Source organism: Pituophis catenifer, unplaced genomic scaffold (assembly GCF_029215685.1).
Source record: "Pituophis catenifer annectens isolate HBS135680 unplaced genomic scaffold, rPitCat1.0.hap2 SCAF_12, whole genome shotgun sequence".
In the NCBI taxonomy this organism is placed as follows: Eukaryota; Metazoa; Chordata; class Lepidosauria; order Squamata; family Colubridae; genus Pituophis; species Pituophis catenifer.
In genome coordinates, this window is record NW_027256892.1 from 21,170,229 (window position 1) to 21,197,702 (window position 27,474).

Below are 27,474 nucleotides of genomic sequence, written 5' to 3' on the forward strand. Positions count from 1 at the left end.
GAACCCCTTGCTAAAATATTTGAAGCCCACCCCGAATCCCTTCCCCCCCCCCAATCTTTATATCCACATAATTTCAGCATGTACCAGGAAAAAATAGATCTTGTGAATAGCTCAGGGTATATAGCAGGGCATCCTGTTCTGCTATTCCCCATCTTCTGTATCCTCTTTTTCCATGCATCACTTTTGTCTTTCGCTCAGAATAAGCTGAGGGGGGGAGGGAATTCTCTTAAATTTCAAGCCCGCTTTTCAAATATAAGCTGATATAGTTTTAAACGCATCTTCGATCCTAGGTAGAGGCAGGTATTTCTCTCTCTGGGCACAATGAGAATGTATCTGCTAGGGAAAAAAAAAAAACTCTGCATTGGCGACAGGAAGGGCATCCAGCCAGTAACCACTCAGCTCCATTCAGTTGCCCAGACTCCACCCCGCAAGGGATTATGGAGTCATTAAAAGACGATGATTCAGTCTAGGGCACTGTTTCTAAACCTTGGCAATTTGGAGCTGCGTGGACTTCAACTCCCAGAATTCCCCAGTCAGCCGGGGAATTCTGGGAGTTGAAGTTTACACATCTTAAAAGTTGGGAAACATTAGGCTAGACACATTTTTTTTAGAAGAGTGAACTTGAATTCCCAGAATTCCCCAGTCAGAAAGATTGTCCTGGGATGTTTTATCACCTGTATCCCTTCTAATTCTCCTGTTCTAATATCCATGGCAGATATACGATTGAGGAATCCGACTAATCGATAAAACGGACTTTTTGGCCTCTTTGCTGATTTTTGCATTGCTCACATTTTACCGACGGCCCCGGGGTGGGATCCCACATCTCCATCGCTCTCGCTTTTTAATCTCTTATAGTTTCATTTCATTTTATTCGATCGTTTCCAGGAGGTCAGGCATAAGTGAGCTGTTGTTGTTTTTTAAATACTGATTTATTAATTTATTGATCTTTTTTTTTTTTCTTTTCTTCCTCTGCTCAAGAACCCAAGCTGGTCTCTGGTATATGGAGCAACTCGACTTGGTGGTTTTCCTCTGGTTGACCAGGGGCCCGGTTTGAGTCTGGAATCGGGGTGCTTGGTGCCTGGAGTAGGAACAAACTGCAAATAGGGAGGGAAAAAAGTGGGTTTTAGTGTCGCGCTTTAGCTGCAGTTCAGCAGTAGAATGCTTAATTTTTATCTCTCCTTGATCAGTTTCCATCCATGATTCCTTGTCTGGCCCTTCAGGTGCCTTGGAACAGAGCTAAACATGGCATTCCTCTCCCTCCCAGTTGCACAGGCCTGTTATGTTGATGCATCATGCATGTTAGCATCATGCATCAAGCTTTCAGAAGAAAGAGAGACTGGGGTTTACTGTTTTGAGCAGCTGCCACAAGTTTGGCTCAAATTCACATTCTCCCCTCTTAAGTAAGTCCCATTTTGAAGAGGCACCTCCATAGTGCCAAATGCCAACATGCCAGAGCGCTGCGATTTACTCATGCACCGGGTCGGTACCTGTTGGCATCTGTTCCCGGCTTTGCAGCATGATGTCAGATTTCCACGTTGGGATCTGTGAAGCCTTTCTTTCCCTCATTCACCAGCACGGGTTTTTCGGTCCTTGTGTGCCAGACGAGAATCTGGGGATCAAAGAAGAAGGATTAGGAGGATCAGTTCCTCAGTCTTCTTAACATGCAACATACTATACGTTACATTATTAAACTTAAGGGCATCGCTAGCTATGTTCTCCAAAGACAGATGGGGTATCTCAGTGGTGAAATGTAAAATTTGTTACTACCGGTTCTGTGGGCATGGCTTGGTGGTGGTGGTGGTAATATGACTGAGTGGGTGTGGCCAACTTTTTTTTTTTTTTTTTACTTTTAAAACTTTTAAAGGTTGTAAAAAAAATGCTTTTAAAGCCTCTGACGATCCCAGCTGACTTGCCTGATCAGCAGAGGCTTTTTTTTCCTTTTAAAAACATTTTTTCTATAACCTCTTCAGTCGAAGAGGTTGTAGAAAAAGTGCTTTTAAAAGCTTCTGATGATCCCAGCTGAGCCTCACGATCATCAGAGGCTTTTTTTTTTTTAACTTTTCAGAGCATTTTTTTGGCCAAAGAGGTTGTAGAAAAAATACTTTTAAAAATAATTTAAAAAGCCTCTGATGATTGCACGGCTCAGCTGGGAAATGGGGGAGGGGCAGGGATTTTTGCTACCGGTTCTCCGAACCACCCGCCTCCATCGCTACCGGATCAGGTGATCCGGTCTGAACCAGGAGCATTTCACCCCTGGGGTATCTCCAGTTGTTATAACAGATCGGAGAAAAATAAGATGGGATTCCAGAGATAAAAATAGTGATGGAACCAGAGGTGTATTCGCCCAAACCGGTAGTGGAAATCGCTGGTGGAAGATTACCAGGGTAAAAAAAAACAATACAGTAGTGGCCAAAATTGTAGAAACCTTTTGGGAAAAGTGTATTTTCTAAAACTAGCTCATAACACCACTTGTTTTTGGAGTAGTACCATAAAATTATATATCAATGGAAAGATAATTTAATCAAAAATGTAATGCAATAACTTTTATGAAGGATTTGCTGTTAGAATAACAGTTACAATACAGAGAAGAAAAGTGAAACACATAGAGAAAACGAGAAATAAAAAAATGATCACCATAGCAAAAATGAGATATACAAAAATGATCACCATGTCAGTTAATACTTAGTTGGGTAACCTTTAGTATGAATTACGGCCTTACAACGTCTTCCCATGGAGTGAACCAAGTCTTTTAGTTCTGCAGCTGTTATCATGTGAAACCAAGATGGAATGATTGCTTCTATTAACTGGGTTTTATTGCTGGGTCGCTCTGACTAACAAGTTTCTTTAGTCAGCTCCATAGATTTTTCAATTGGATGAAGGTCTGGGCTATTCCCAGGCCATTCCAGCAGTGGAATAGGATTATCTTGAAACTCCCAAAAAAAATGTGGTGTTATTAGCCATCAAACCTCAAAAATACACTTTTCCCAAAAGGTTTCCACCATTTTGGCCACTACTGTATTCCTGTTGCCAGGAGACTAGCAAATCTTTCCAGTGGCTTCTTCAGCCCCATTCAGACGTGCTTCAAACGTGGTTTCCAAACACATCTCCCAAGAAAAGCACTTAGCTACCCTTGGTTTCCTTTCAACATATCACCTGAGTTTATAATTACGAATTGTGACTATGCATTTCTGAAAACATAGCAATGCGGGCATTTCCTTGCTCATCCCTGGTTTGCTTTCATCCTGGTAGAAGAGAATATTTGTAGCTCAGGGTTGAATATATAATGATTTGTAACTTGTGAAGCAAGAAAGCCGATGCATCTCCTAAGCATGATTCTCACAGCTTCCAGTGCTTACAACCTCTGGCAAACTTTTTAAGACTTGCGGACTTCAACTCCCAGAATTCCCCAGCCAGCCATGCAACCTCAGCTACGAAAAGACCTAAAAAATGGACCGGGCCAATTCTCACCGACGTCTCTTACACTTGAAGCACTTGTGGTTTGGCAGATCACATGAATCTGATTAATCCCTACTGCTATTTTAATTACACTCAACACCTACGAGTCTCCGGCATCGCATGCTGCCTCTCCAATTACGGGAACCGTCAGAACCATTATCTTAGTTATTAAAACAGAAGGAGGATAATTGTCAGCTCTCCAACGGGCTGTCATGTCTAAATCTGTTTTGGGCTGTTGAAATCGGGGGGGGGGGGCGGCAACCAAAATGATCTCGGTTTTTTAAGAAAAGAAAAAAAATGGAATCAAACTCGCTGGATGCTTTCAAGAAGAGACCGGACAGCCATTTGTCGGAAATTGTGTAGGGCAGAGGTGTCAAAACACAAAGATCTGGCCCTTGGGGCTTCCCTGGAAACAGCAAAGGACCGGCCCATGGTGTCTCTGCCAGCAAAAATGGGGCCAGGAGGAGCCGGGCATAGCCCCCCACTCCGGGCTCCATTTTAGCTGGCAGAGGGCTAGCAAAAGAAAATAAACAACAAAAGAAAAGGAGAAATGTTTCCGCCTTTTGCATTTGAGCATGCAAGAAGGGACAGGAAAGGAGAAAAGGAAAGAAGGAAAAACAAAGAAAAAGAAGGAAAGATGGGAAGAGAGCCAAGGAAGGAAAAATAAAGGAAAGAGGGGAAGGAAGGAGAATGGAGAGGGAAGGAAAAGGAAGGAAGGTAGGAAGGAAGAAAGGAAGACAGATTATAATGAGAGTGAGGGAAGGTCTGAGGGAAATCCTGTCTTAGCACTTGGCCACCACAGGTGCCCCCTGACATGAGTGACATCAAGCTGGCCACGCCCACCTTGACCATGCCCCTCCCAGCCCCCACATGAGGTCAAACACAACCTTATTGCGGCCCTCAATGAAATTTGAGTTTGACACCTCTGGTGTAGGGTCTCCTCCTTGGGCGGCAGGGGGGGTGGGTCAGACTAGATGACCTACAAGTCATCTTGGATGATCCACCAAATGTCTCCAATATCTTTTTAGCTCTTCCTTGTGAATCTCCTTACCTTGCCATGGGTCTGGTTGCCATAGCAATGAACAGCATGCTATCGAGACCCCCCGTTTCATGTCGAGAGACCCGGGTTGGGGTTTTTGCCTGGTTGGAAGCAATCGATTCTTCTTCCAAGGCATGAAAAACAGCGCTTCTCATTAGCCTCTCAAGCAGAGTCCCGCTGTTCCTCAATTTTCGGTATTTGAGCTTCGGTTCCCACCCCCACTTCTCCAGTTCCAAGTGGCAACCCAAGGAGTTAATCCATAAGAGGATTATAGGCGCACAGGCAGCTGTAGAAAGGCAGGCAGGCAGTCTCGCTTTATGGAGAAGTGAAATACCAGCCAGGGAAAAGCTTCGGAAGTCGCCCTCCCCATTCATGGGAGCCTAGAATATCTTTGGCCCTTGAAAATAAGAAAACTACTAACAATAGCACTTAGACTTATATACCGCTTCATAAGGCTTCACGGCCCTCTCTAAGCATCTTGCCCCCAACAATCCGGGTCCTCATTTTACCGACCTCGGAAGGATGGAATGCTGAGTCGACCTTGGGCAGAGTTAGCCTGCAATACCGCATTCTAACTACTCAGGATGGAAGGAAGAAAGGAAGGAAAGGAAAGGAAGGGAAGGGAAGGGAAAGGAAGGAAGGAAGGAAGGAAGGAAGGAAGGAAGGAAGGAAGGAAGGAAGGAAGGAAGGAAGGAAGAATGAATAGGACTTAGACTTATATACTGCTACACAGCCCTCTCTGAACGGTTTACAGAATCAGCATCTTGCCCCCAACAATCTGGGTCCTCATTTTACCGACCTCAGAAGGATGGAAGGCTGAATCAACCTTGAGCCGGTCAGGAATGAACTCCTGGATGTGGGCAGAGTTAGCCTGCAATACTGCATTCTAACTACTCAGGTTGGAAGAAAGGAAGGAAAGGAAGGAAGGAAGGAAATAAGGAAGGAAATAAGGAAGGAAGGAAGGAGAGGGAGGGAGGGAAGGAAGGAAGGAAGATAACAATAGGACTTAGACTTATATACACAGCCCTCTCTAAGCGGTTTACAGAATCAGCCTCTTGCCCCCAACAATCTGGGTCCTCATTTTACCCACCTCGGAAAGATGGAAGGCTGAGTCAACCTTGACCTATTCAGTATCAAACTGCCGAACTGCAGTCAGGCGGCAGTCAGCAGAAGTAGCCCGCAGTACTACACTCTAACCACTGTGCCACCACTAAGTGTATTCCTTAGAGCAGTGTTTCTCAACCTCAGCGATTTCAAGATGGGTGGACTTTAAGATGGGTGGAGTTTTGCTGGCAGGGGAATGCTGGGAATCGAAGTCCACCCATCTTGAAGTCACCAAGGTTGAGAAACACTGCCGTAGGATCCAAAATGGCGTGCTGAGGAGGCTTTAAAAGATGGAGCCCGACAGTCAGGATGTAAATGCAGATTGTCCAAGATGATATAGTCAAGAGCGCTTAAAAATGTAGTTTCTACTAGTTCTAGTTCCAGGGGGTCTCTAATTTAGTGTTTCATTGTGAAATGAGATCAAATAAATCGTTGCGAATTGCTCCTGAATAGAAAGAGCATTGTTTTAAAATCGCAATTAACACATGGATGCAAAATTCGACCCGTGTTGAAAAGGCACTCATGACATTGATGCAAAATGGAGTAGCTCCACCAATCCCTTTGCTTTTGTGCCTTGGAGATGCCACACTTCACTTGGGTTTGCCCAGGAGGACGTGAACACGCTGAAGAAGCAACCAAACCAAGGTAGTGTGGCTACTCAGATTCTACTCAGAGCTACAAAGATTCTCACGAACGAAGGCAAATCTGTGTGTCTCAGAATAATGTTGCAGGATCCAATCTGGGTTAGTAACGGGGACCAAGGGTTTATTCTTCCAAGCTCGTGGGCTCATGCTGAAGTCCATTGGAGAGAAGTTCCCTGATGATGAGCCTGAAAGCTTAAAAAAATAAACCTTTGGTCCCATTGATGGATCCTACTACAAAGATTATCTTCTATGGCCATGATGGCGAACCTATGGCACGCGGCACCCTCTCTGTGGGCACATGAGCCGTTGCCCCAGTTTAGCTCCGCTGCGCATGCGTGTGTGCCTCCCGCCAGCCAGCTGGTCATCGGGTCTCTGCCGTGCATGTGTGGGGGCCGGGATGCATGCATGGGGAGTGGGGTGGATGGGCATGGCCACGCACGCATTGCATTTTGGGGATTCGGGCGCGCGTGCACACATCTGCGCACATGTGCGTGTGCTTTGGGCACTCGGTCTGGAAAAGGTTAGCCATCACTATTCTATGGAGACTCAGAATTTGCTTTACCCAAAAGGCCTTCAAGTCAAGCTTCTTCAGGCTGGGTCTGGAGGAGAGGTGGGTTTCAGCTGGTTCTGACCAGTTCTGGAGAACCGGTAGCGGAAATTTTGAGTAGTTCGGAGAACCGGTAGTAAAAATTCTGAGTGGCCCCGCCCTCATCTAGTCTCTGCCTCCCGAGTCCCAGCTGATCGGGAGGAAATGGGGATTTTGCAGTAACCTTCCTCTGGAGTGGGGAGAGAATGGGGATTTTACAGCATCCTTCCCCTGCCACGCCCACCAAGCCATGCCATGCCCACCAAGCCACGCCCACAGAACCGGTAGTAAAAAAAATTGAAACCCACCACACTGGAGATTTGTGGTTCTCCAGCTGGTGTTCTCCAGAGAAACCAGCATCTGTATAAACCACTTCTCTGCTTGGGATACCAAAGGCAGCCGTACCTATAGTGGGCTGCTGCCGGTTTGCACCGGTTTGCACGAACCTGTAGTTCCGACCAGCAGCTGGGCCCTCCCATTTGCCATCGGTTTTTTGTTGCCGCATGCATATTTCGTGCTCACATTTTTGGTTCTGGGCGAACCGGTTGTTACAGTATGTGACACCCGCCTCCGGCTGTACCTTAGTGCAATTGGCAGCTTTGGGCTCGAGGTCATTCAAGGTCACCAGCTCCCGGAGCAGGCTGCTCTCCTGATAGCCCCCCTTGACCCCTCGCAGTTTGAAGTAAGCCTGAGGTCGCTGAAGGATTAGCCTGAGGTTGACAGCAAAGCCTGCCATGTCGATCGCAAATGGCCGGTGGGGATCAAAGACGGTCTTCCATCCATACACCTTCCCGGCAGCGTTGACTTTGGGGGACTCATACCGCAAGCCTCCCACAAAGGCCACCGGCCAGACGGATACTCTGCGGGTGGTCCGCATCTGGAAAACAAGAGGAGAACCACACAATGACCGGACATCCCTTGGATTGGCTCGATGGAAGAGGATGCCATTATGACCACAGTTGGGCAACCGAGGAATATTATCTCTCTGATCTTTCTGACAGCTGAGCACAAGCTCTTCTCCAAGGTGATTTTTTTTCAAGAGGGTTCTAAATCCCATTATCCCCAGGCAACATAATAGTTGGACTTGCTGGGCACCAGGATGAGGAAACTTAGCTGAAGCCACCTTAGATACTCGCGCATACCTTGGGTAAGAAGAACAATCACATCCCTTGAGTTTACTGTCCCAGAATATTAGAGTTGGAAGTAGAGTTGTGTAGTGGTTCACAAGGGGTGTCTGAGGATCCCTGAGACTCTTCTCGGGGGTCTGCGGTGTCAAATCCATAACTTAAAAATTTCTTGGCTTTAATTTCTAATACCGTAAATACGGTTAGATTTAACCGGGGTGAAATGCTACTGGTTCGTACCAGTTTGGGCAAACCAGTAGTAAAAAAAAAGCTACCAGTTCGTCAGAACCAGTATTTCCGACGATCAGCTGTTCCGCAGAACTTATATTGGCTAGAAAGCAGGAAATCCTGCTTTCTAGCATAAGTAAATTGCGCGGCACAGCTGTTTTCTCCCCCTCGCTGTTCTACTTACCTTGTTAAGCCTCTTTTTTCTACACGAAGGATGCATTTGACACGCACTGCGCGTGCATTGTGCAAGCACGGGCAGCAATCCGGTGGCAATCCGCGGAGGATTTCACCACTGGGTTTAACTCACACGAACCAAAGTCTTCGATCATTTTTAAAGAACATAAAAGGGTCCCAAGACTAAAAGATGTTTGAGAACTGCTGATCTAGTGGCAATCTCTGCCCAAGGCAGGATCTATTCAAGTATCTCTGATGGGTGACCGATCAACCTTTCTCGAAGACCTCAAGTGGAGGATATTTGTTTATCTGTAGAGAAAGTCTTTTTTCCCTTCATTTTTTTTATTTTTATTTATTTATTTATTTTATTTTATTTTATTTCTATACTGCCCTTCTCCTGCGGGACTCAGGGCGGTGTACAGCCAAGATAAAACATAGCATATAAAATTTTAAAAAACAGTTTAAAAAACAATAATTTTGGCCTAAAAATTTAAAACAACCCAATTAAAACCGAATTCAATTAAAAACTGAGAGGATGGGATCAAGCCAGCCCGGCTAGATGGAATAAGTGTGTTTTCAGGGCCTGACGAAAAGTCCGGAGGTCTGATATCGTGCGTATCTCAGGGGGCAGGTCATTCCAGAGGGCAGGTGCTGGGGGTCACCAGCCGGCACTGTCTGGCCGACGGCACCTTGAGGAGGCCCTCTCTGTCCGAGCGAACCGGTCAAAAGAGACTATAAAAGGTAAAGGTAAAGGTTCCCCTCACACATATATGCTAGCCGTTCCTGACTCTAGGGGGCAGTGCTCATCTCCGTTTCTAAGCCGAAGAGCCAGCTCTGTCCGAAGACGTCTCCATGGTCATGTGGCTGGCACGACTCAACGCCAAAGGCGCACGGAACGCTGTTCCCTTCCCACCAAAGGTGGTCCCTATTTTTCTACTTGCATTTTTTACGTGCTTTCGAACTGCTAAGTTGGCAGAAGCTGGGACAAGTAACAGGAGCTCACCCCATTACGCAGCGCTAGGGATTCGAACCGCTGAACTGCCGACCTTTCTGATCGATAAGCTCAATGCCTTAGCATCTGAGCCACCACATCCCCCTTCAAATAGAGACTATACAAAGGTGCATTTCTGAGTCAGCGCAGTGTAGCAGTGAAGCTGCTGAATTAGGACTGGGGAGAACCCAGGGGTGAAATCCAGTAGGTTCTGACAGGTTCTGGAGAACCGGTAGCAGAAATTTTGAGTATTTTGGAGAACCGGTAGGGGAAATTTTGAGTAGTTTGGAGAACCGGCAAATGCCACCTCTGGCTGGCCCCAGAGTGGGGTGGAAATGGAGATTTTGCAGTATCCTTCCCCAAGCCATGCCCACCAAGCCACACCACACCCACCAAGCCACGGCCACAGAACTGATAGTAAAAAAATTTGGATTTCACTACTGGGAGTACCCATGTTCTAATCCATCTTCAGCCACAAAATCTTCCTTTTGGCCAATACAACTATCTCACTATATTGTGGTGGTAATGGTCAAAAATTGAAGGAGCTGGCATGATGAAAGTCACTTTCACATGAATGAAAGGCTAGTGTATTAGCCAAAGAAAGGCATGAGTAACTCCTTGAATTAGTTCCCATGCTGAAACAGGAGGGAAGGAAGGAAGGAAGGAAGGAAGGAAGGAAGGAAGGAAGGAAGGAAGGAGGGAGGGAGGGAGGGAGGGAGGGAGGGAAGAAGGAAGGAAGGAAGGAAGGCTACACCCCTCCTAGAAGAATGAAATATTTTGAGAAATATTAAAAGGGCAGAATATTATATTTCTCTAAAGGAGAAATAGGCTCTTGAAAAGCAGCCTCCACTTTTGCTAATAGCCCCAGCAGGACTGGGCCAGCCTATCTACAAGACAAAAGACCTTCAGCTCCAGGATGATGGGATTAAGACATGACCCTCCAGGACGTTATAGGATTATCTAGCAGCAGAGGTCACTGCATTGCACGATCTCCTAAGGGCATTGCATCACCCAGCAAACTTCAACCAAACTTGACTCAGACAAACATGACCCCACATGGCCCCATGGAGTCTGATGACAGCCAATAGAATACATGCTCTTGCACAGGAACAGGAAGCTCAAGTGCAAAGCCCAAGAGAAAGTATAAATACCCCCTCGCTCTCAACCCCATGAGTTCAGCTGTGCCAGAGAACCATGTGCTTGGCGGTTCTGCTTCATCATTAAACCATCTTTCCAGTCAGCCTCCATGTTTCCAGTGTCTTCTTCTCGACTTGGAAAGAATCAGATGGATATTTCTTCCAACGGAAGGAAAGGGAAGGAAGAAAGGAAGGAAAGAAGGAAGGAAGGAAGGAAGGAAGGAAAGAAAGAAAGAAAGAAAGAAAGAAAGAAAGAAAGAAAGAAAGAAAGAAAGAAAGAAAGAAAGAAAGAAAGAAAGAAAGAGCTCCAGGGGGCTGTTAGAGGAATAGCACTCAGCTACTCTACACCCCTTCAACAGAAACTCTCATTCAGAATTGCTAGAAGGAGCTGATTGTTAAGCTTGCTCTTTCTCACAGAAGCTTTTGCTGGTACTGCGTCTTCTCTGCTCACCTTCCCTCTTCACCTGTCTCTCAGCATTATTAATTATTACAAGGGAAACCAAATGAGCTTGTAGTACTTGCCCTCTTGCATAAACGCACTTACTAAGAGCGCTCGCTACTCACAGGGGGGCAGAAGGACAGAGATGAATAAAGTCACCCGACAGCAGCCTGCATTCGCGTGTAAGGCGGGACTAGAACTCACCTTCTCCTAGTGATTGGCCCAAAGCCACCCAGCCAGCTTTCGTGCCTAAGGCAGGACTAGAACTCACCGTCTTCTGCTCATTGGCCCAGTCATCCAGGAGACTTTTCTGCCTAAGACACAGTGGTGAGTTGCTCCCAGTTCAGTCTGTTTCTATAGTCCAACTATATAGTTCTAATCCAACTCCCTGCTTAGGCAGGAAACTCTAAACCACTTCAGACAAATGGTTGTCCAATCTCTTCTTAAAAACTTCCAGTGTTGGAGCATTCACAACTTCTGAAGGCAAGTTGTTCCACTGATTAATTGTTCTAACTGTCAGGAAATTTCTCCTTAGTTCTAAGTTGCTTCTCTCCTTGATGAGTTTCCACCCATTGCTTCTTGTCTTGCCTTCAGGTGCTTTGGAGAAGAGCTTGACTCCCTCTTCTTTGTGGCAGCCCCTGAGATATTGGAAGACGGCTATCATGTCACCCCTAATCCTTCTTCTCATTAAACTAGACTAGCCCAGTTCCAGCAACTGTTCTTAAAATGAACTGGCAAAGCAAGACCCTGTCAACAATTAAACAAGGCTCCCAGGATATTTTTCCAGGAATTTGCTGAAGACCATGAGAAAGTGGAGATGATGTCTACCTGGTCTATTCTTGGACCTCACAACAGTGAGCATCTGATCCCAGTGTTGCTACCTTGGAAGACTGACTGCATGTAGAACAACTCTGGTGTGTACATTGACACCTGCATAGGATTCCTGTTCCATCTATCATTGTTAAATCTGACTTTGGGCAACCAGGTACTAAGAGTGAACGGCTTCTGCCAATAACATTTAAGCTCTGTCAAAGGCAGTGGATAGTGCTGTAGTAATATATCAAAAGCTCAGTCTTTATATTGGTGTCAACATGCTTCAGATTGCAGGATCCCCTCTGTCCCTAATGCCATCTTAAAGAAGACTGCGCAGCTTGTGCTTCCTTGCAATTCTTCAGAACAGCTTCCAGGCCGTTCTAGAAATTTCTCCCAAATTGCAATTGTTCATGTGGCAAAAGGGGGAATATTAAATATAGAATAGAATTCTTTCATGGCCAAGTGTTTGTTTGTTTTTGTTTTGTTTTTATTAAATTTGTATACCGCCCTACTCCCGAAGGACTCAGGGCGGTGAACAGCCATAAAATAAAACATATAAATACAAAATTTAAAATAGAGATAAAACAAATTAAATAAATTTGGCTGAACCATTTTAAAACCCCAATAATTTAAAACCAAATTTAAAATTCCCATTTAAAAGAGGAAAAGTTTAGGTCAGGCCGGCTTGCTGGAATAGGAACGTCTTAAGCGTGCGACGGAAGTGTGGTTGGACACACAAGGAATTTGTCTTTGGTGCATATACAGGAAATCCTCAAGTTATGACCGCAATCGCGGCTGGAATATAGGTCGCTAAGCATCCAAAGAACCACAACAAAATACTTTCCCTTGGGAACCAAGGACATTCCAACAGGTGGCTGAAGAGAGGAGGAGTGGTGTTACCCAGCAACTGGATAGCACCCTGATTGGATGATGTGACTGTTTGGGAAGAGGGGAAAACCTTTACTTTTAATTAGGTGAAAACCATGGGAAACCTTAGAGTCGGTTTTCACCAGTCTGTGCCAATATGATATATCCAATAAAACTCTTCTTTCAGGAATCTACCTGCCTCGGAGTTCATTGTGTTATGGGTGTATTACTTGAAACCCTGACACCCAGGCTGTCAACTTTCCAGCTGACACGCTCAGCGCCTTTAACCACTGAGCCATCGCGCCCTTCTGATGCCCTCTATAAGTTAGGCAAAATACACCATTCCCGAATTGTGGGGTCCAGGGGTGTGTTCTAATTTCTTTTACTACTGGTTCTGTGGGCGTGGCTTATTTTGTGGGCATGGCTTGGTGGGAGGGTAATGTGACTGGGTGGGCGTGGCCAACTTTTTTTTTTAACTTTTAAAAGCATTTTTTCTACAACCTTAAGAGGTTGCAGAAAACAATGCTTTGAAAAGCCTCTGCCGATCAGGCAACTCAGCTGGGATCGTCAGAGGCTTTTCAAAGCATTTTTTTTACCACCTCTTCGGCTGAAGAGGTTGTAGAAAAAATGCTTTGAAAAACTTCTGACATTCCCAGGTGAGCCGCGGGATCATCAGAGGCTTCTCTTTTTTTACTTTTAAAAGCATTTTTTTGGCCGAAGAGGTTGTAGAAAAAATGCTTTTAAAAGTTAAAAAAAAAAGTCTCTGATGAGGTGGGCGGGGTAAGCGAGCGGTGACCAGGCCGGGGACCAGTTCAGGGGCATGGCCAGCCAATGTTATTACTGGTTCTCGGAACTACTACAAATTTTTACTACCAGTTCTTGCAAACCGGTGCGAACCGGGAGCAACTCACCGCTGATGGGCCCCAAAAAAACAAACTATCCAACTTATAGTGTAAGAGGGCCAAAACAGAGCCTGTAATGGAGATTTTGTTGATTTCCTGGCTGTGACAAATGAACCAAAAATATATATATCTGTAATCGAGGCATAGGTTTATAACAGGGGTCCCCCAACCCCCCAGTTGGTGGATTGACACTGATTCGCGGCATGTCAGAAACAGAGTCACGCAAACAAGCGAAGCTCCACCCGCAGGATGCAAGCAGCACACGAAACCAGGCGCCTTCCAGTCCACGGAAAAACCATTCTCCACGGAACCGGTCCCTGGTGCCCAAAAAATTAGGGGCCTCTGGTTTATAATATTTTAGATTTTGAAATTTATACTTTGTATTTTTATCTCTCACATTTTTGTGTACGGTTAATGAATAGTCCTATTTCGAGTCGTTAAACCTGTTTCCTTGCCGATTTCAAACTGTTCTCCGTCTCAGATCCTTTTTTCTCGTTTTCAGATTGCTGTTTGGGGGCAAATCTTTTTTGAAAAGAATAAAATAGAAGGAAAAGATTCAGCCTGGACGCCACACTTCGACAACAGGCAACATTTCATTTGCCTGCATTTAAATTAATTAACTTTACAGCGTGGTTGAAAATGACTTAATTTATAAAAATCCTGAGGGGAAAGGAATGCGTCATGCGCTCTGGTCTATAAAAACCACTGCACGCTGCTGGCAGTGAATCAGAGTTAGTGTTCTTTAATAGCGGTAATATGCAAATAAGCCGTTATTGGAAGGGAAGGGGTGGGTGCCATTTCATGGGCCTCCCAGAAGACTTTTTTTTAAAAAAAGAAAAGCCCAAACAGAAACACAAACTCACGTTTAGGCAATTTTTAAGGCCGTACAATTATGTTAATACAATACGTAATAATACGCACATATATTATAAAGGATTGTGTGTCTGTTAGTATGATCTATTGGGTTAGTGTTTTTTTCCTTCTTTCACTTATGAGTCATTTTGATGTATTTTGTGTTGGGGGGGGCTGCACTAAGGAGGATGTCAACTCGCAAAGATTCTTTGGCTGCTCTCGAGTTGCCATAAGCAAGTGGGGGCCAAAGACAGATGTACATTCCAGACTTATCTCTCTCAAGGCTGTATCCCAGGGTTACCCACAGCGGCCGGAGGGGAGTGGTCTCTACAACCCGCGAAATTGCTCCGTTGGCGAATGTGATTGATGACACACCCTGGGGGGGGTGGAGGGGGGAAACAGGGTCATGATTGGGATGTAAATTACGTAGGGTCAGAGCTGGCTTCACTTGGGAACGTGCCGACATGAAGCTTCTAATAAATAATTGGATTTCTTTTGAAGCTCAGCTCGAGGCTCATGATTTAATTAGGGCATCCTTCGGAACCCTGACAGGAGGCTCATCCAATCTCATTGTACACATATTGTGCATTGACAATAAAGGTTTGAATTGAATGGAATTGAATTTGAATTATAGTATTTGAATTCTGAGTATCGATAAAAGATTCCTTTATTTCTATTCCTGTCTCCCTGCTTTTATCTCACGTCCTTTCCCCATTAAGCCCTCTTGAAGCAAGCTCATTTCTGCATGCAGCCAGAAAAAAAGCTTGTTTTTTTTCCCCCATACAGAAGTTACAACCAAGATCTAGGCACCCCCCCCATTTGTTTTGTGCCAAACTACAGTCTCTCTTATGGGGGTGCTGTAGGTAGTCCTCGACTTACGATTCCCTTAGCGACCTTTTTGGAGGAGGCGTGGCCAGCGCCCGACGGCACAAAGCTTTTCTCGGATGCTCCCGAGAAAACGTTGATATCGAAGTCGTTTGGGGTCTTTATTGACCGAAAACTGTCTCGGAGGGACGGTGAGCAAGAAGGGCACAGACTGGCTAACGCAGGGAAATCACAATTCCCTGGTTAGTCAGAAGCAGCCCTTCAACCAGACGATCTAGAAAGCGGCCATTGACAAAGCCGGGGCGGTCACAGCGGAGAGGCAACAGATGTGGGTGAGAAAGTCGACTTCTCTTCTCTTTTTGTTTTCTGATTTGAAGTTTCCTTTGCATAAACCCCGGGAAACAACTTGAAGGAAAGTGAAGGGAGCAAAGAGAAGAGGGGAGAGCGGGGAGAGTGTGTCAGCTCTCTACCCTCAGCTGTTTAGCAGCGAAGAAAGTGGATTGACCCAAGCAGAAGAAATGAATTGAATGAAGGAACAAAATTACTTGGGGGAGCAAGAAAATAAGAACAGGAAAGCCTGATTGAATACTTGTAAATTTTGGATTTGTGGATTTATGCGAACTTAATGAGACTGAGTGGAAAAAACTAGTTATAAAACTTTTCCTATTTGTCTTTTTCCTTAGTGACATTTTGGAAGTTAGAACGGCACTGAAGAAAGCTGACTCGTGACCATTTTCACACTTACGACCATGGCAGCCGTCACAGAATCGAAATTTGGATGCTCAGCAACTGGTTCGTATTTATGACAATTGCAGAATCCCGGTGTGTGTGTGTGTGTGTGTGTGTGTGTGTGTGTGTGTGTGTGTGTGCGTGTGCCGTGATCCCCTTTTGCGACCTCCTGACATGCCAAATCGGTGGGCAAACCGGATTCGCTGAACAACCGTGTTACCAACTTAACAACTGTAGCAAGAAAGGTTGTAAAATGGGCTGAAACTCACTTAACTGGCATAGCAGTGGAAATTTTGGGCTCGATTGTTGTCGTAGGTCAAGAACTATGTGTATGGGGAAAGTACAGTGGTGAAATCCACATTTTTTTACTACCGGTTCTGTGGGCTTGGCTTGGTGGGCGTGGCAGGGGAAGGATACTGTAACATCTCCATTCCCTCTCCGGTCCTGGGGGAAGGATATTGCAAAATCTCCATTTCCTCCCCACTCCTGGGAAAAGGATACTGCAAAATCCCCATTCCCTCCCCGCTCCTGGGGGAAGGATACTGCAAAATCTCCATTCCCTCCCCACTCCTGGGAAAAGGATACTGCAAAATCCCCATTCCCTCTCCACTCCTGGGGGAAGGATCTAGCAAAATCTCCATCCCCCCCCCACTCTGGGACCAGCCAGAGGTGGTATTTGCCGGTTCTCTAAACTACTCAAAATTTCCGCTACCGGTTCTCCAGAACCTGTTAGAACCTGCTGGATTTCACCCCTGGATGCGTAGTGGTCTTGCCTTACAGACCTTCGGGCTCACTCCCAACCTCGCTGGGTTTCTCTGAGTGCGAACTAGCAGCTCATGAATAATGATTTATCCAATGCGGTATACCATTCTTCGTATGGTTTAGCCTCCAATAAGGTCTCCTGTGTAAGCAGTGGGTTGGACTAGAAGACCTCCAAGGTCCCTTCCAACTCTGTTATTCTGTGATTCTGAATTCTGGAATCAACTTCTATTTAGAAAGGAAGTGCGGACGTTTTCACCTTGATCGGATCACATCCCCCTGGAAGGAACTCTGGGTGGATGTTTATAGGCGGGAAATACAGACACGCAACAAAATCTGATGACCTTTGATCAAAATTTGATCTGCCACACAGACACCTCCCCAAAAAATAATCTGGAAACAAAAAAGGTATAGGTCAGTGCCAAACCTTTTTGCCGTCGCGTGCCAAAAGTGGGGGAAGCACGGGGGGGGGGTCACGCGTGCGTGTGTCCACACCCATAATTTAATGCCCCCCTGCACCCTGCACCCCTTCTTAGGCGCGTGTGACTCCCCTGTGCATGCATGCACGACCCCTCCCCCGCACTCCATTTTGGGCCTAGCAGGCCACCCTGAAGCCTCCGGAGGCTGGAAACAGCCTGTCTCTAGACTTCCGGTAGGCACATTTTTTGCCCTCCCCAGGCTCCAGATGCTTTCCTGGAGCCTGAGGAGGGTGAAAACAGCCTCCCCCACCCCTCCGGAGGCACTCTGGAGGCTGAAAAAACGCCCTCCCGGAGCCTCTGCACGAGCCCTGTACTTACCTAGCATCCAAAACGGGCCGCGTGGAGACTCTAGGAGGGGAGGGGGGGTGTCTGCGGGGCCAGCTGAGAAATCAGCTGCCCGGTGAGTGGGCATGCGCGCTGGAGCTGAGCTAGGGCAACTGCTCGGGTGCCCGCAGATATGGCTCCACGTGTCATAGGTTCGGCATCATGGGTATAGGTAGTCCCTGATTTATGACTTGGAATGACAGCTGTAAATCTTGGAGGTTGTTAAACAGGTCACCACCTCACCATGCCTGATTGATAACCTCTTTTGCAGTAGTCATTAAGCCGCCGTCGTGGTCATTGAATGAATGAGGCAGTCATGAAGCAAACACTATAGACATTAAATGAACCCATTTTACCCAGTGGGCATTTTTTGTTGAAAACGCTTGGAAACGGGTAAAAAAATACTAAAAATTCATGTGACCACAGGATTCTGCCAATGATCCCTAAATTTGAGCCAGCTGCCAAACACTCAAGATTGCAATTTGTGTGTATGTGTGTTTGTGTTAAGTGCGTATGTGGGTTTGTGTGTAAGCCACTGCTAGAACTTCGAAATCGGGTGTTAAGTAGTCCTGGTGAGGTCCGTCCTAACTAGGAATGTTTGTTAAGCGACTGGTCGTTAAGCAAGGACTATGTATACACCCTAGAAATTCTGCATCAGTAGTGACAGTTGTATTTTAAAAAAAACAGTCTACATCAGGGGAATTCACAATTCAACCCTTTAAATGAAGGAAAGCAGGGTGATTTGCAATTTTAAAAAAAATAATAATCCATGGACAATTTATAGGAACAGTTTGTCAATTAGGAGACGATAATGGGGACAGCACGATATGTAATGAGGCATTATAAATATAGACAGTTATGAAATTATTATCTATAGAAAAAAAAGCATGTCAAAAATGAATTCCACCCGACTGTTGCAGACAGCTAAATGGAGTTGTTCTTTTTTTTAAAGCACTCGGCACATCCTTAGCAGAGATTGAAACCTGTTAAAAGATTCCTTCAAATCTAGCATGTGGAATACACACCCCTATAAATCAGATTTTTTTTTTCCTCCTTTGCTGCTTGGACTATTTTCTCAGTGCCACCTGTGAGTCCTTCCTAAAAAACAACAACTTCCTTCTCTCTTTCATTCCCTGTAGTATCATCATTTACTTCCAAACCTTCTTTAAGGTTTAAGGGAAGAATAGAATAGAATAGAATAGAATAGAATAGAATAGAATAGAATAGAATAGAATAGAATAGAATAGAATAGAATAGAATAGAATAGAATAGAATTAGGAAAGAGTAGAGTAGAGTAGAGTAGAGTAGAACAGAACAGAACAGAACAGAACAGAACAGAACAGAACAGAACAGAACAGTACAGGGTAAGGTAAGGTAGGGTAGGGTAGGGTAGGGTATAGTAGGATAGAATAGAGTAGAATAAGAATAAGAAACAGAATAGAGTAGAATAGAATAAGAAACAATAGAAATAGGAATAGAATAGAATAGAATAGAATAGAATAGAATAGAATAGAATAGAATAGAATAGAATAGAATAGAATAGAATAAGAATTAATAGAAAAGACTGTTTATTCTAGTCTCTTTTTAAAAACCTACAGTGATGGAGCCTCCACAATTTCTGGAGGCAAGCTATTCCACTGATTAATTGTCCTCACTGTTAGGAAGTTTCTCCTTAGTTCTAGGTTGCTTCTCTCTTTGATTAGTTTCCAACCATTGCTTCTTGTCCTGCCCTCTGGTGCTTTGGAGAATAATTTAACTCCCCTCTTCTTTGTGGCAACTCCTCAAATACTGGAATACTGTTATCATGTCACCCCTAGTCCTTCTTTTCTTTAGAACTAGCCAAACTCAAATCTTGCAGCCGTTCTTCATAAGACGTAAACTAGCTTGCCGATCACATATTTTCTTTGCCCCAAATGCGGAGGTGCTTGGTTCGAAAAGATCTATTGAGGAGAAACCAGCCACTCCTGAATGCCACGATCATTAATATCGGAGCAGTAATTGCTGCATTCATATCTGCTGGACTTCAATTTTCAAAATCCCAAAATACAATTTGACAAGGTACAATGGTATGGCTTGTGAAATAAGAGAGCTTCATCTCATCTCATCTCTTCCATCTTTCTTCCATCCTCCCCCTTTGGTACAGAAACAGTAAACAATCATTGTCTGATGGGGAGGGGTCAAAAAGACTGAGAAACTATCCTTGTCTCAATCCATCTGCAACGTCTTTAAGGCATCTAGCTATGATGGGAAATGGGTTTAAATGACCACTGCTCTCACCCACCATAAATGGACTTGAAGAACCTCAGAATTTCAGAAGGGAATGGAGGATGAGGCAATTTCTGTAGATTAATAGCAATAGCAATAGCATTTAGACTTATATACAGCTTCACAGAGCTTCACAGCCCTCTCTAAGCAGTTTATAGAGTCAGCCTCTTGTCCCCAACAATCTGGGTCCTCATTTTATCCACCTCGGAAGGATGGAAGGCTGAGTCAACCTTGAATCAATGAGGATCAAACCGCTGGCAGAGTTAGCTTGCAATATTGCATTCTAACCACTGGGAGGAAAGGAAAGAAGGAAGGAAGGAAGGAAGGAAGGAAGGAAGGAAGGAAGGAAGGAAGGAAGGAGGGAGGGAGGGAGGGAGGGAGGGAGGGAAGGAAGGAAGGAAGGAAGGAAGGAAGGAAGGAAAGAAGGAAAGAAAGAAGGGGATTTAGATTTATATACGGCTTCACAGTGCTTTTACAGCCCTCTCTAAGCGGTTTACAGAGTCCACATATTGCCCCCAACAATCTGGGTCCTCATTTTACCCACCTCGGAAGAATGGAAGGCTGAGTCAACCTTGAGCCAATGAGGATCAAACCGCTGGCAGAGTTAGCTTGCAATATTGCATTCTAACCACTGGGAGGAAAGGAAGGAAGGAAGGAAGGAAGGAAGGAAGGAAGGAAGGAAGGAAGGAGGGAGGGAGGGAGGGAGGGAGGGAGGGAGGGAAGGAAGGAAGGAAGGAAGGAAGGAAGGAAGGAAGGAAGGAAGGAAGGAAGGAAGGAAAGGGATTTAGATTTATATACCGCTTCACAGTGCTTTTACAGCCGTCTCTAAGCAGTTTACAGAGTCCACATATTGCCCCCAACAATCTGGGTCCTCATTTTACCGACCGCGGAAGGCTGAGTCAACCTTGAGCTTGGTGAGATTCGAACTGCCCAATTGCAGGCAGCAGACGTAGCCTGCAGTCCTGCACTGTAACCACTGCGCCACCACGGCTCTTAAAGTCAAGATTAAAGTCAAACCTTCATCTGTACAAATAACCTACATAAAAAAAAAAACTACCCGGAATTGAGCGCGGTGTTTCCACTTACCTTCAATCTCTTCTGCACCATCTCAATATTGGTGGAGAAGGTCCACCAAGGCTTCCTAACAGAGGGAAGCATGATCCGCCGCAGGCCAGCATTAGCAACTTAACCCAGTTGGCTGAGTGGCCCGCGAGCATCTTACCTCCTCAAAAAGTTCCAGGCTATAGGTGTTATCATCATCCGCAAAATATACAATCCCTGGTTGGCTGCTATTTCTATTAAATGTCTCCCTCAGCCACCGTAGAGCCAGGTTCCTTTGCATGGTTCCCCGAGGAATCCGGGGGTCCCGCATGTCCCCTCTCAGCTTGTAGTTGCGTGGGGTCTCCACGTTGAGATGGGTGTAGTTCAGCCCGGTATCTCGCAAAAGCCGAGTGACCAAAGCAGTCCGACGTTGAGAATCTTCCACCAAGATCCAATGCAAGTTTGGAACGTGCAAAAAAGTATTGGACAACCGTGTCAGCTCCGCCTTTTGGACTGGCCGGCTGTAAGTAGGAGTGACCACGTGGATAGTGGGCAAGGCGTCCGACCAAGGAGGTGGGCGGGTGTAGACGTATTCTGTCCTAACCACCTCCACAATGTCACGGTCAGATAAGCAGTACTCCTTAGAGTCCGAGCCTTGAGAGAAGTCACGACGGGTGTCCCCACCATCCTCTGCAGTAGAGAAGGAACAAGAGAAGAAGAGTTGAAGTAGCAAACAGGTAAACATCTCCTCTTGGCAGGAGTCAGGAAGGAGGAAAAGGGTCAAAAGGAGGAAAAGAAAGCAGAAGAGCAGAAGCCATAAGCGTACCGGATGGAAAGCGGGCAGATCATATTTGATTGCACACCGTCTTCCCCTATGTCCTAAGTCACTCTCAATTCTGCATTTGATAATAAGACTCAAACCTATTTTCCAAGGCACCTGAAGGCCAGACAAGGAATAATGGATGGAAACTGAACAAGGAGAGATTCAACTAGAAATAAGAAGGAATTTTCTGACAGTGAGAACAATCAACCAATGGAACAGAAGTTGCCTTCGGAAGTTGTGGGAGCTTCATCGCTGGAGGCTTTCAAGAAGAGACTGGACTGCCACCTGTCAGAAATGGTGTAGGGTCTCCTGCTTGGGCAGGGGGGATTGGACTAGATGACCTTCAAAGTCCCTTCCAGCTCTGTTAATCTGCCACCTTAATCCTGAAACTCCTTGGTTCTCCTTCGTTTCCTTGTATCAACTATCAGTTCTTTGGGGTAAGACAATCTGCCTTCTGACTTTGTGGCAAAAGCTGTAGAGGCTGATGCGCTTCTATAAATAATTGTCATCATCATCATCATCATCATCATCATCAGGGGTAAAATCTACTTACCTTCCTTACCAGTTTGGAAGTGCACGCGCCACGCATGTCACATGCGCACACAGACCTTCTGCGCATGCCCAGAAGGTAATGAACACATTACTTCCTGGTTAAAACCAGGAAGTAACGACACCCAGGTGGGTGGGCGGAGCTTTGCTCTACCATCACTACCGGATCGCTGAACCAGCTGGACTACTGCAATGCTCTCTACGTGGGGCTTCCCTTGAGGTGCACTTGGAGGCTCCAACTGGTGCAGAATGCGGCCACGCGGGTACTTATGGGGGCGACATGGCGCTCCCATGTGACACCTATCCTGCGCGAGCTGCATTGGCTTCCAGTGGTCTTCCGGGTGCGCTTCAAGGTACTGGTTCTCATCTTCAAAGTGCTCCATGGCTTAGGGTCCGGTTATTTACGAGACCACCTTCTGCCACTGATAACCTCCCACCGGCCAATACGCTCCCACAGAGAGGGCCTCCTCAGGGTTCCGCCGGTCAGGCAATGTCGGCTGGCGACCCCCAGGGGGAGAGCCTTCTCTGTGGGGGCACCCGCCCTCTGGAACAACCTACCCCCAGGGATACGACTGATCCCGGACCTCCGTACCTTCCGCCGGGCCCTGAAGACTTTTTTATTTCAGCAAGCCGGGCTGGGTTAAACATTTTTTAATTGGTGAATTTTATGGGTAAGGGGTTTTAAACTGGGGGAAGCCAATAAATTTAATTTTGTTTTATAGTATTTTAATATTTATATTGTATGTTTTTTAATTTTGGCTGTTCATCGCCCCGAGTCCTTCGGGAGAGGGGGCGGTGTAAAAATTTAAATAAATAAATAAATAAATAAATAAATAAATAAATAAATAAATAATCGCTACCGAACCGCCTGATCCGGTGCGAACCGGGAGGATTTCACCCCTGATCATCATCATCATCATCCGTCGCGCGCTTAAAACTTTTTTATTTCATCAAGTTAGCCTGGCCTAAATCTTCTCCCCTTCTAAATATAAATTTTAAATACAAATTTTAATCTGTTTTAAATTATGGGGTATTTTAAATTCAGCCAAATTATTTAATTCGTTTTTCATCTATTTTAAATTTTTGTACTTCTGTGTTTTATCTTGTGGCTGTTCACCGCCCTGAGTCGTTCGGGAGAAGGGCGGTATAGAAATTTAATAAAATTAAATTAAATAAATAAAAAAATAAATCATCATCCTCATCCATAATTTGTATTTGGAGCAAAAAAAAAAAAAAATTAACGTTGTGGGAGAAAACTATAATAATCAAGTGAAGTGGCTGAGGAAATCGTGGCGAAGCTGAATGGACTCAAATGAATCGGGGCGGAATGGTTACTTGTGAGGGTGAAGAACCTTTGGTGCAATTGCAAATGCTTTGAACTTGGAATGATCGGCCTCGAAAACTGAAGCTGGTGAGAGTTGAAGCTGAAGACATTTGAAGGGCACCAAATTGAATTACAGAGGCTGTTCCTGCATAGGGTAACTATCCAGAGCTATAAGGTTGTGTTTCTACCCTGAGAAACACAGATTTTGGAGATCTCTGGTGTTGGTGTTTGTGTGTGTGTGTGTGTGTGTGTGTGTGTGTGTGTGTGTGTGTGTGTGTATGAGATGTTTCCCATTTTATTTTATTTTTAAATAAATAATTCAAGGCAGAGAACATATCTACTACTTTTTCCTCCTCCTATTTTCCTTGCAACAACAACCCTGTGAGGCAGTGGTGGGTTGCTACCGGTTCTACCTGGATCGGCGAACCGGTAGCGGAAGCTCCACCCACCCACGCTGGACGCATGCGCATAAACATTCTGCGCATGCGCGGAAGCATTGTGCACACGAGCGAACCTGTAGTGACGGGTTTTGCAACCCACTACTGCTGTGAGGTGAGTTGGGCTGAAAGTAAGAGACTGGACCAAGGTCACCCAGCCGGCTTTCATGCCTAAGGTGGGACTAGAATTCCCAATTTCCTGGTGATTGGCTCAAAGTCACCCAGCCGGCTTTCATGCCTAAGGCAGGACTAGAATTCCCAATTTCCTAGTAATTGGGTCAAAGTCACCCAGCCGGCTTTCATGCCTAAAGGCAGGACTAGAATTCCCAATTTCCTGGTGATTGGCTCAAAGTCACCCAGCCGGCTTTCATGCCTAAAGGCAGGACTAGAATTCCCAATTTCCTGGTGATTGGCTCAAAGTCACCCAGCTGGCTTTCTTACATAAGACAGGACTGGAACTCACCATCTCCTGGTTTCTAGGCCCCTTAACCACTAGACCATACTGGCTTTCATAGTATTTTAAGAGAGGTGCTTTGGGTCAGTGAAGACAGTTTTGGAAGATCCAAAGGTACTAGAAGTCCCAGCTAGGCACATCCCAAAATGGGGTGTGTGTGTGTGTGCAGCCAGTGTGTGGACTGCCGGTGTGAGTAATTCAACCCCAGTTCTGTAAAAACTGACAGAGTAATTTCAGGAGAAAACAGTTTGTGAAATCGCTCTACCCTTATTTTGGTTCATTGATTCGTTTTATTGATTCTCCAGCTTGTTTACTTGAAATCCTGAACGTGACTGGGATTACATCAGATTACACAAGCGTACATTTTATACTTCAACTCGGTGTTCTCCTCTGGCTCACAAATCCACCACCACCCCAATCCCTGAAAAAATACACCGTGAGTTACCTTTTGATTCTGAAAATAATCAAGCTTTGGGCATGAGGGTGCAAAATATAATTATTTCATCAGATACTTCATGAGATTGGAATGCTGCATTTTGAATGGAGCGAAACAACTTCATCAATACAGTTCTTTTCAGCTAACACCTCTTTTGTTCTGCTTATATTTTAATAATAATAATAATAATAATAATAATAATAATAATAATAATAATAATAATAATAATAATAATAATAATAATTTTATTTCTATACCGCCCTTCTCCCGAAGGACTCAGGGTGGTGTACAGCCAATTTAAAAACACAAGACACAACAATAATTAAAAATTAAAATAATTAAATAGATTTGGCCGATTTAAAACCCCAAAAATTTAAAATACCCCAATTTAAAATTATTAAGTTGATAGCCTGGCTATAAAGAAATAGAAGCAGGCAAGCACTGTTCGTCTTGAACTCTACATGGGGCTCCCCTTGAAGAGCACCCGGAGGCTCCAACTTGTCCAGAATGCAGCAGCGCGGGTAGTGATCGGAGCAGCGTGGCGCTCCCATGTAACACCGCTCCTGCGTGAGCTGCACTGGTCTTCCGGGTGCGCTTCAAGGTGCTGGTTATCACCTTTAAAGCGCTCCATGGCATCGGGCCTAGCTATCTTCGAGACCGCCTGCTGCTACCAACGACCTCCCATCGTCCCGTGCGCTCCCACAGAGAGGGCCTCCTCAGGGTGCCATCAGCCAATCAATGCAGGCTGGTGACCCCCAGGGGGAGAGCCTTCTCTGTGGGGGCACCTACCCTCTGGAATCAGTTGCCCCCAGAGATAAGGAGAATCCAAGACCTTAGCGCCTTCCGCCGTGCCCTTAAAACCCACTTTTTCCAGCAAGCCGGGCTGGCTTAAGAAGAAATTTTAAATGTTTTAATTGGTTTGTATTTTTAATTTTGGGCCAAATTTATATATATTTTAATTGTTTTTAATATTTGTATTTCATGTTTTTTAATTCTGGCTGTACACCGTCCTGAGTCCTCAGGGAGAAGGGCAGTATATAAATTTAAAATAAAATAAAATAAAAAAATAAAAACTAAGGGTAGCAAATTGGCAGTAACACCTAGGTGAATGAAGAATGGGGAAAACACAAATGCACCAGGATAGCATTCAGTTATCTAAAGGGGCTTAATGAATAGTGGCATTAGAGCAACGTGGTGGCCTAGAGGTGAAGACTCTCGCCTCCCACTCGGAAGGTTGATAGTTCAATCCTAGGCAGCGGCAGATGTTTCTCTATCAGGGCGCAAAGAGAAAATATCTGCTGTGAACCCCGTGTAGGTGTCAGGAAGGGCATCCGGGCAGTAAACTCTTAGCTTCATTCAGTCACCACCGACTCTATCCCGAATCCCAGATTCACTGAACAACCACGTTTCTTAACAACTGCAGTCATTCACTTAACAACGGTGGCAAGAAAGATCGTAAAGTGGGGCAAAACTCACTTAACAAATGTCTCACTTAGCAACAGAAATTTGAGGCTCAATCATGGTCATAAGTCAAGGACTGTCTCTATGATGGGATGAGGATGTGACGGCATCTGTGGGAACCTGTCAAAAATGGTGTAGGGTCTGTTTGGGCTGGGGGTTGGACTAGATGACCTACAAGGTCCCTTCCAACACTGTTAATCTGTATCTGTATCTGTAACCAATTGCATTCACATAGTAAACATCACCAGATTAGATCAAGATTTTGTGACTTCATTCATCTAATATTACTAAAGCTGATTAGGTTTAATTTTTGGGTTCTTCAGCCTATTGTGTACGTGTAGTCTGATTCGTTTATGAGTCAGAGTATTGTAGGAAACTTGTTAATTCCGTAAGCAAGTCATGCACGACCAGGGAATAATCATATTAAGTGTATTTTAGCAATCAAACACAATTCCAATTAAAACTAATGAATTGAATGGAAATCTCACTCTGCTCCTTCTTCTTTGTTGTGGTCTGCTCTTAAAAATTTGCCAATGGGTGGACCAAAATCAGTTGGGTATCTTTTTCTCAAGACAATAAAGCTCAAGAAACGGAGTTGTCTTTCCTACCAGGAAATCTTGGCAACCGCCATTTGACAAGGATCTGATGTAGGGTTAGCTGAAGAGCGCGCTTCCATTATTATACTTCTCACAATTCTTTAGGGAGACGAGAATAATCCAGAGCTATCAGAAACACAGCCTGATAGCACTCACTAAGTATTATATGGACTCAAAAACCTGACCTGTGTCTGCAGAAGGGATGCCCTGGGGAACGTTGCCTTTTTTTCCTACTGTGATCAGAAGCAAAACAATCATCTCATTTCTCCCAGCAAAAGGATTCCCCTAATCCTCTAACTGCATAAAAAATCTACCGATCTACTGCAACAGGAAACCAACAATTTGCAAAACGGCTGCCTGGTGAACTGAAAGAATGAAAAATGAAGAAGTCTGAGGAAAAAGGTGTGAGTGGAGAGGTTGGGTGCTGGCATTGACACCCATCTGATAGGGATTGGAAAATATTATGTATATCTAAATAGTATTATTATTCTTATTAGCATTCTGCATATAGTAAAATGACCCAGAGGATCTACTGTTCAGTAAGTACTCATATATGTTAAAGAAAAAAACCATTATAAAATCATTAAAAAAAAAGAAAGAAAATAGAATGTGCTTCT

General features: G+C 44.9%; 1 protein-coding gene across 1 annotated transcript in view; it reads right to left on the reverse strand.

The window, feature by feature from the left end:
* Positions 1-1,493: 1,493 nt before the first annotated feature.
* Positions 1,494-27,474, reverse strand: part of B3GAT1 (beta-1,3-glucuronyltransferase 1) — a 28,993-nt gene continuing 3,012 nt past the window's right edge. The window contains exons 2-4 of the mRNA XM_070952335.1: positions 20,959-21,467; positions 7,410-7,706; positions 1,494-1,609 (exon numbers count right to left, since the gene is read on the reverse strand). Coding sequence (XP_070808436.1) covers positions 1,523-1,609; positions 7,410-7,706; positions 20,959-21,467 — 893 coding nt within the window. The 3' untranslated portion in view covers positions 1,494-1,522. The remainder of the gene's footprint in view (positions 1,610-7,409; positions 7,707-20,958; positions 21,468-27,474) is intronic.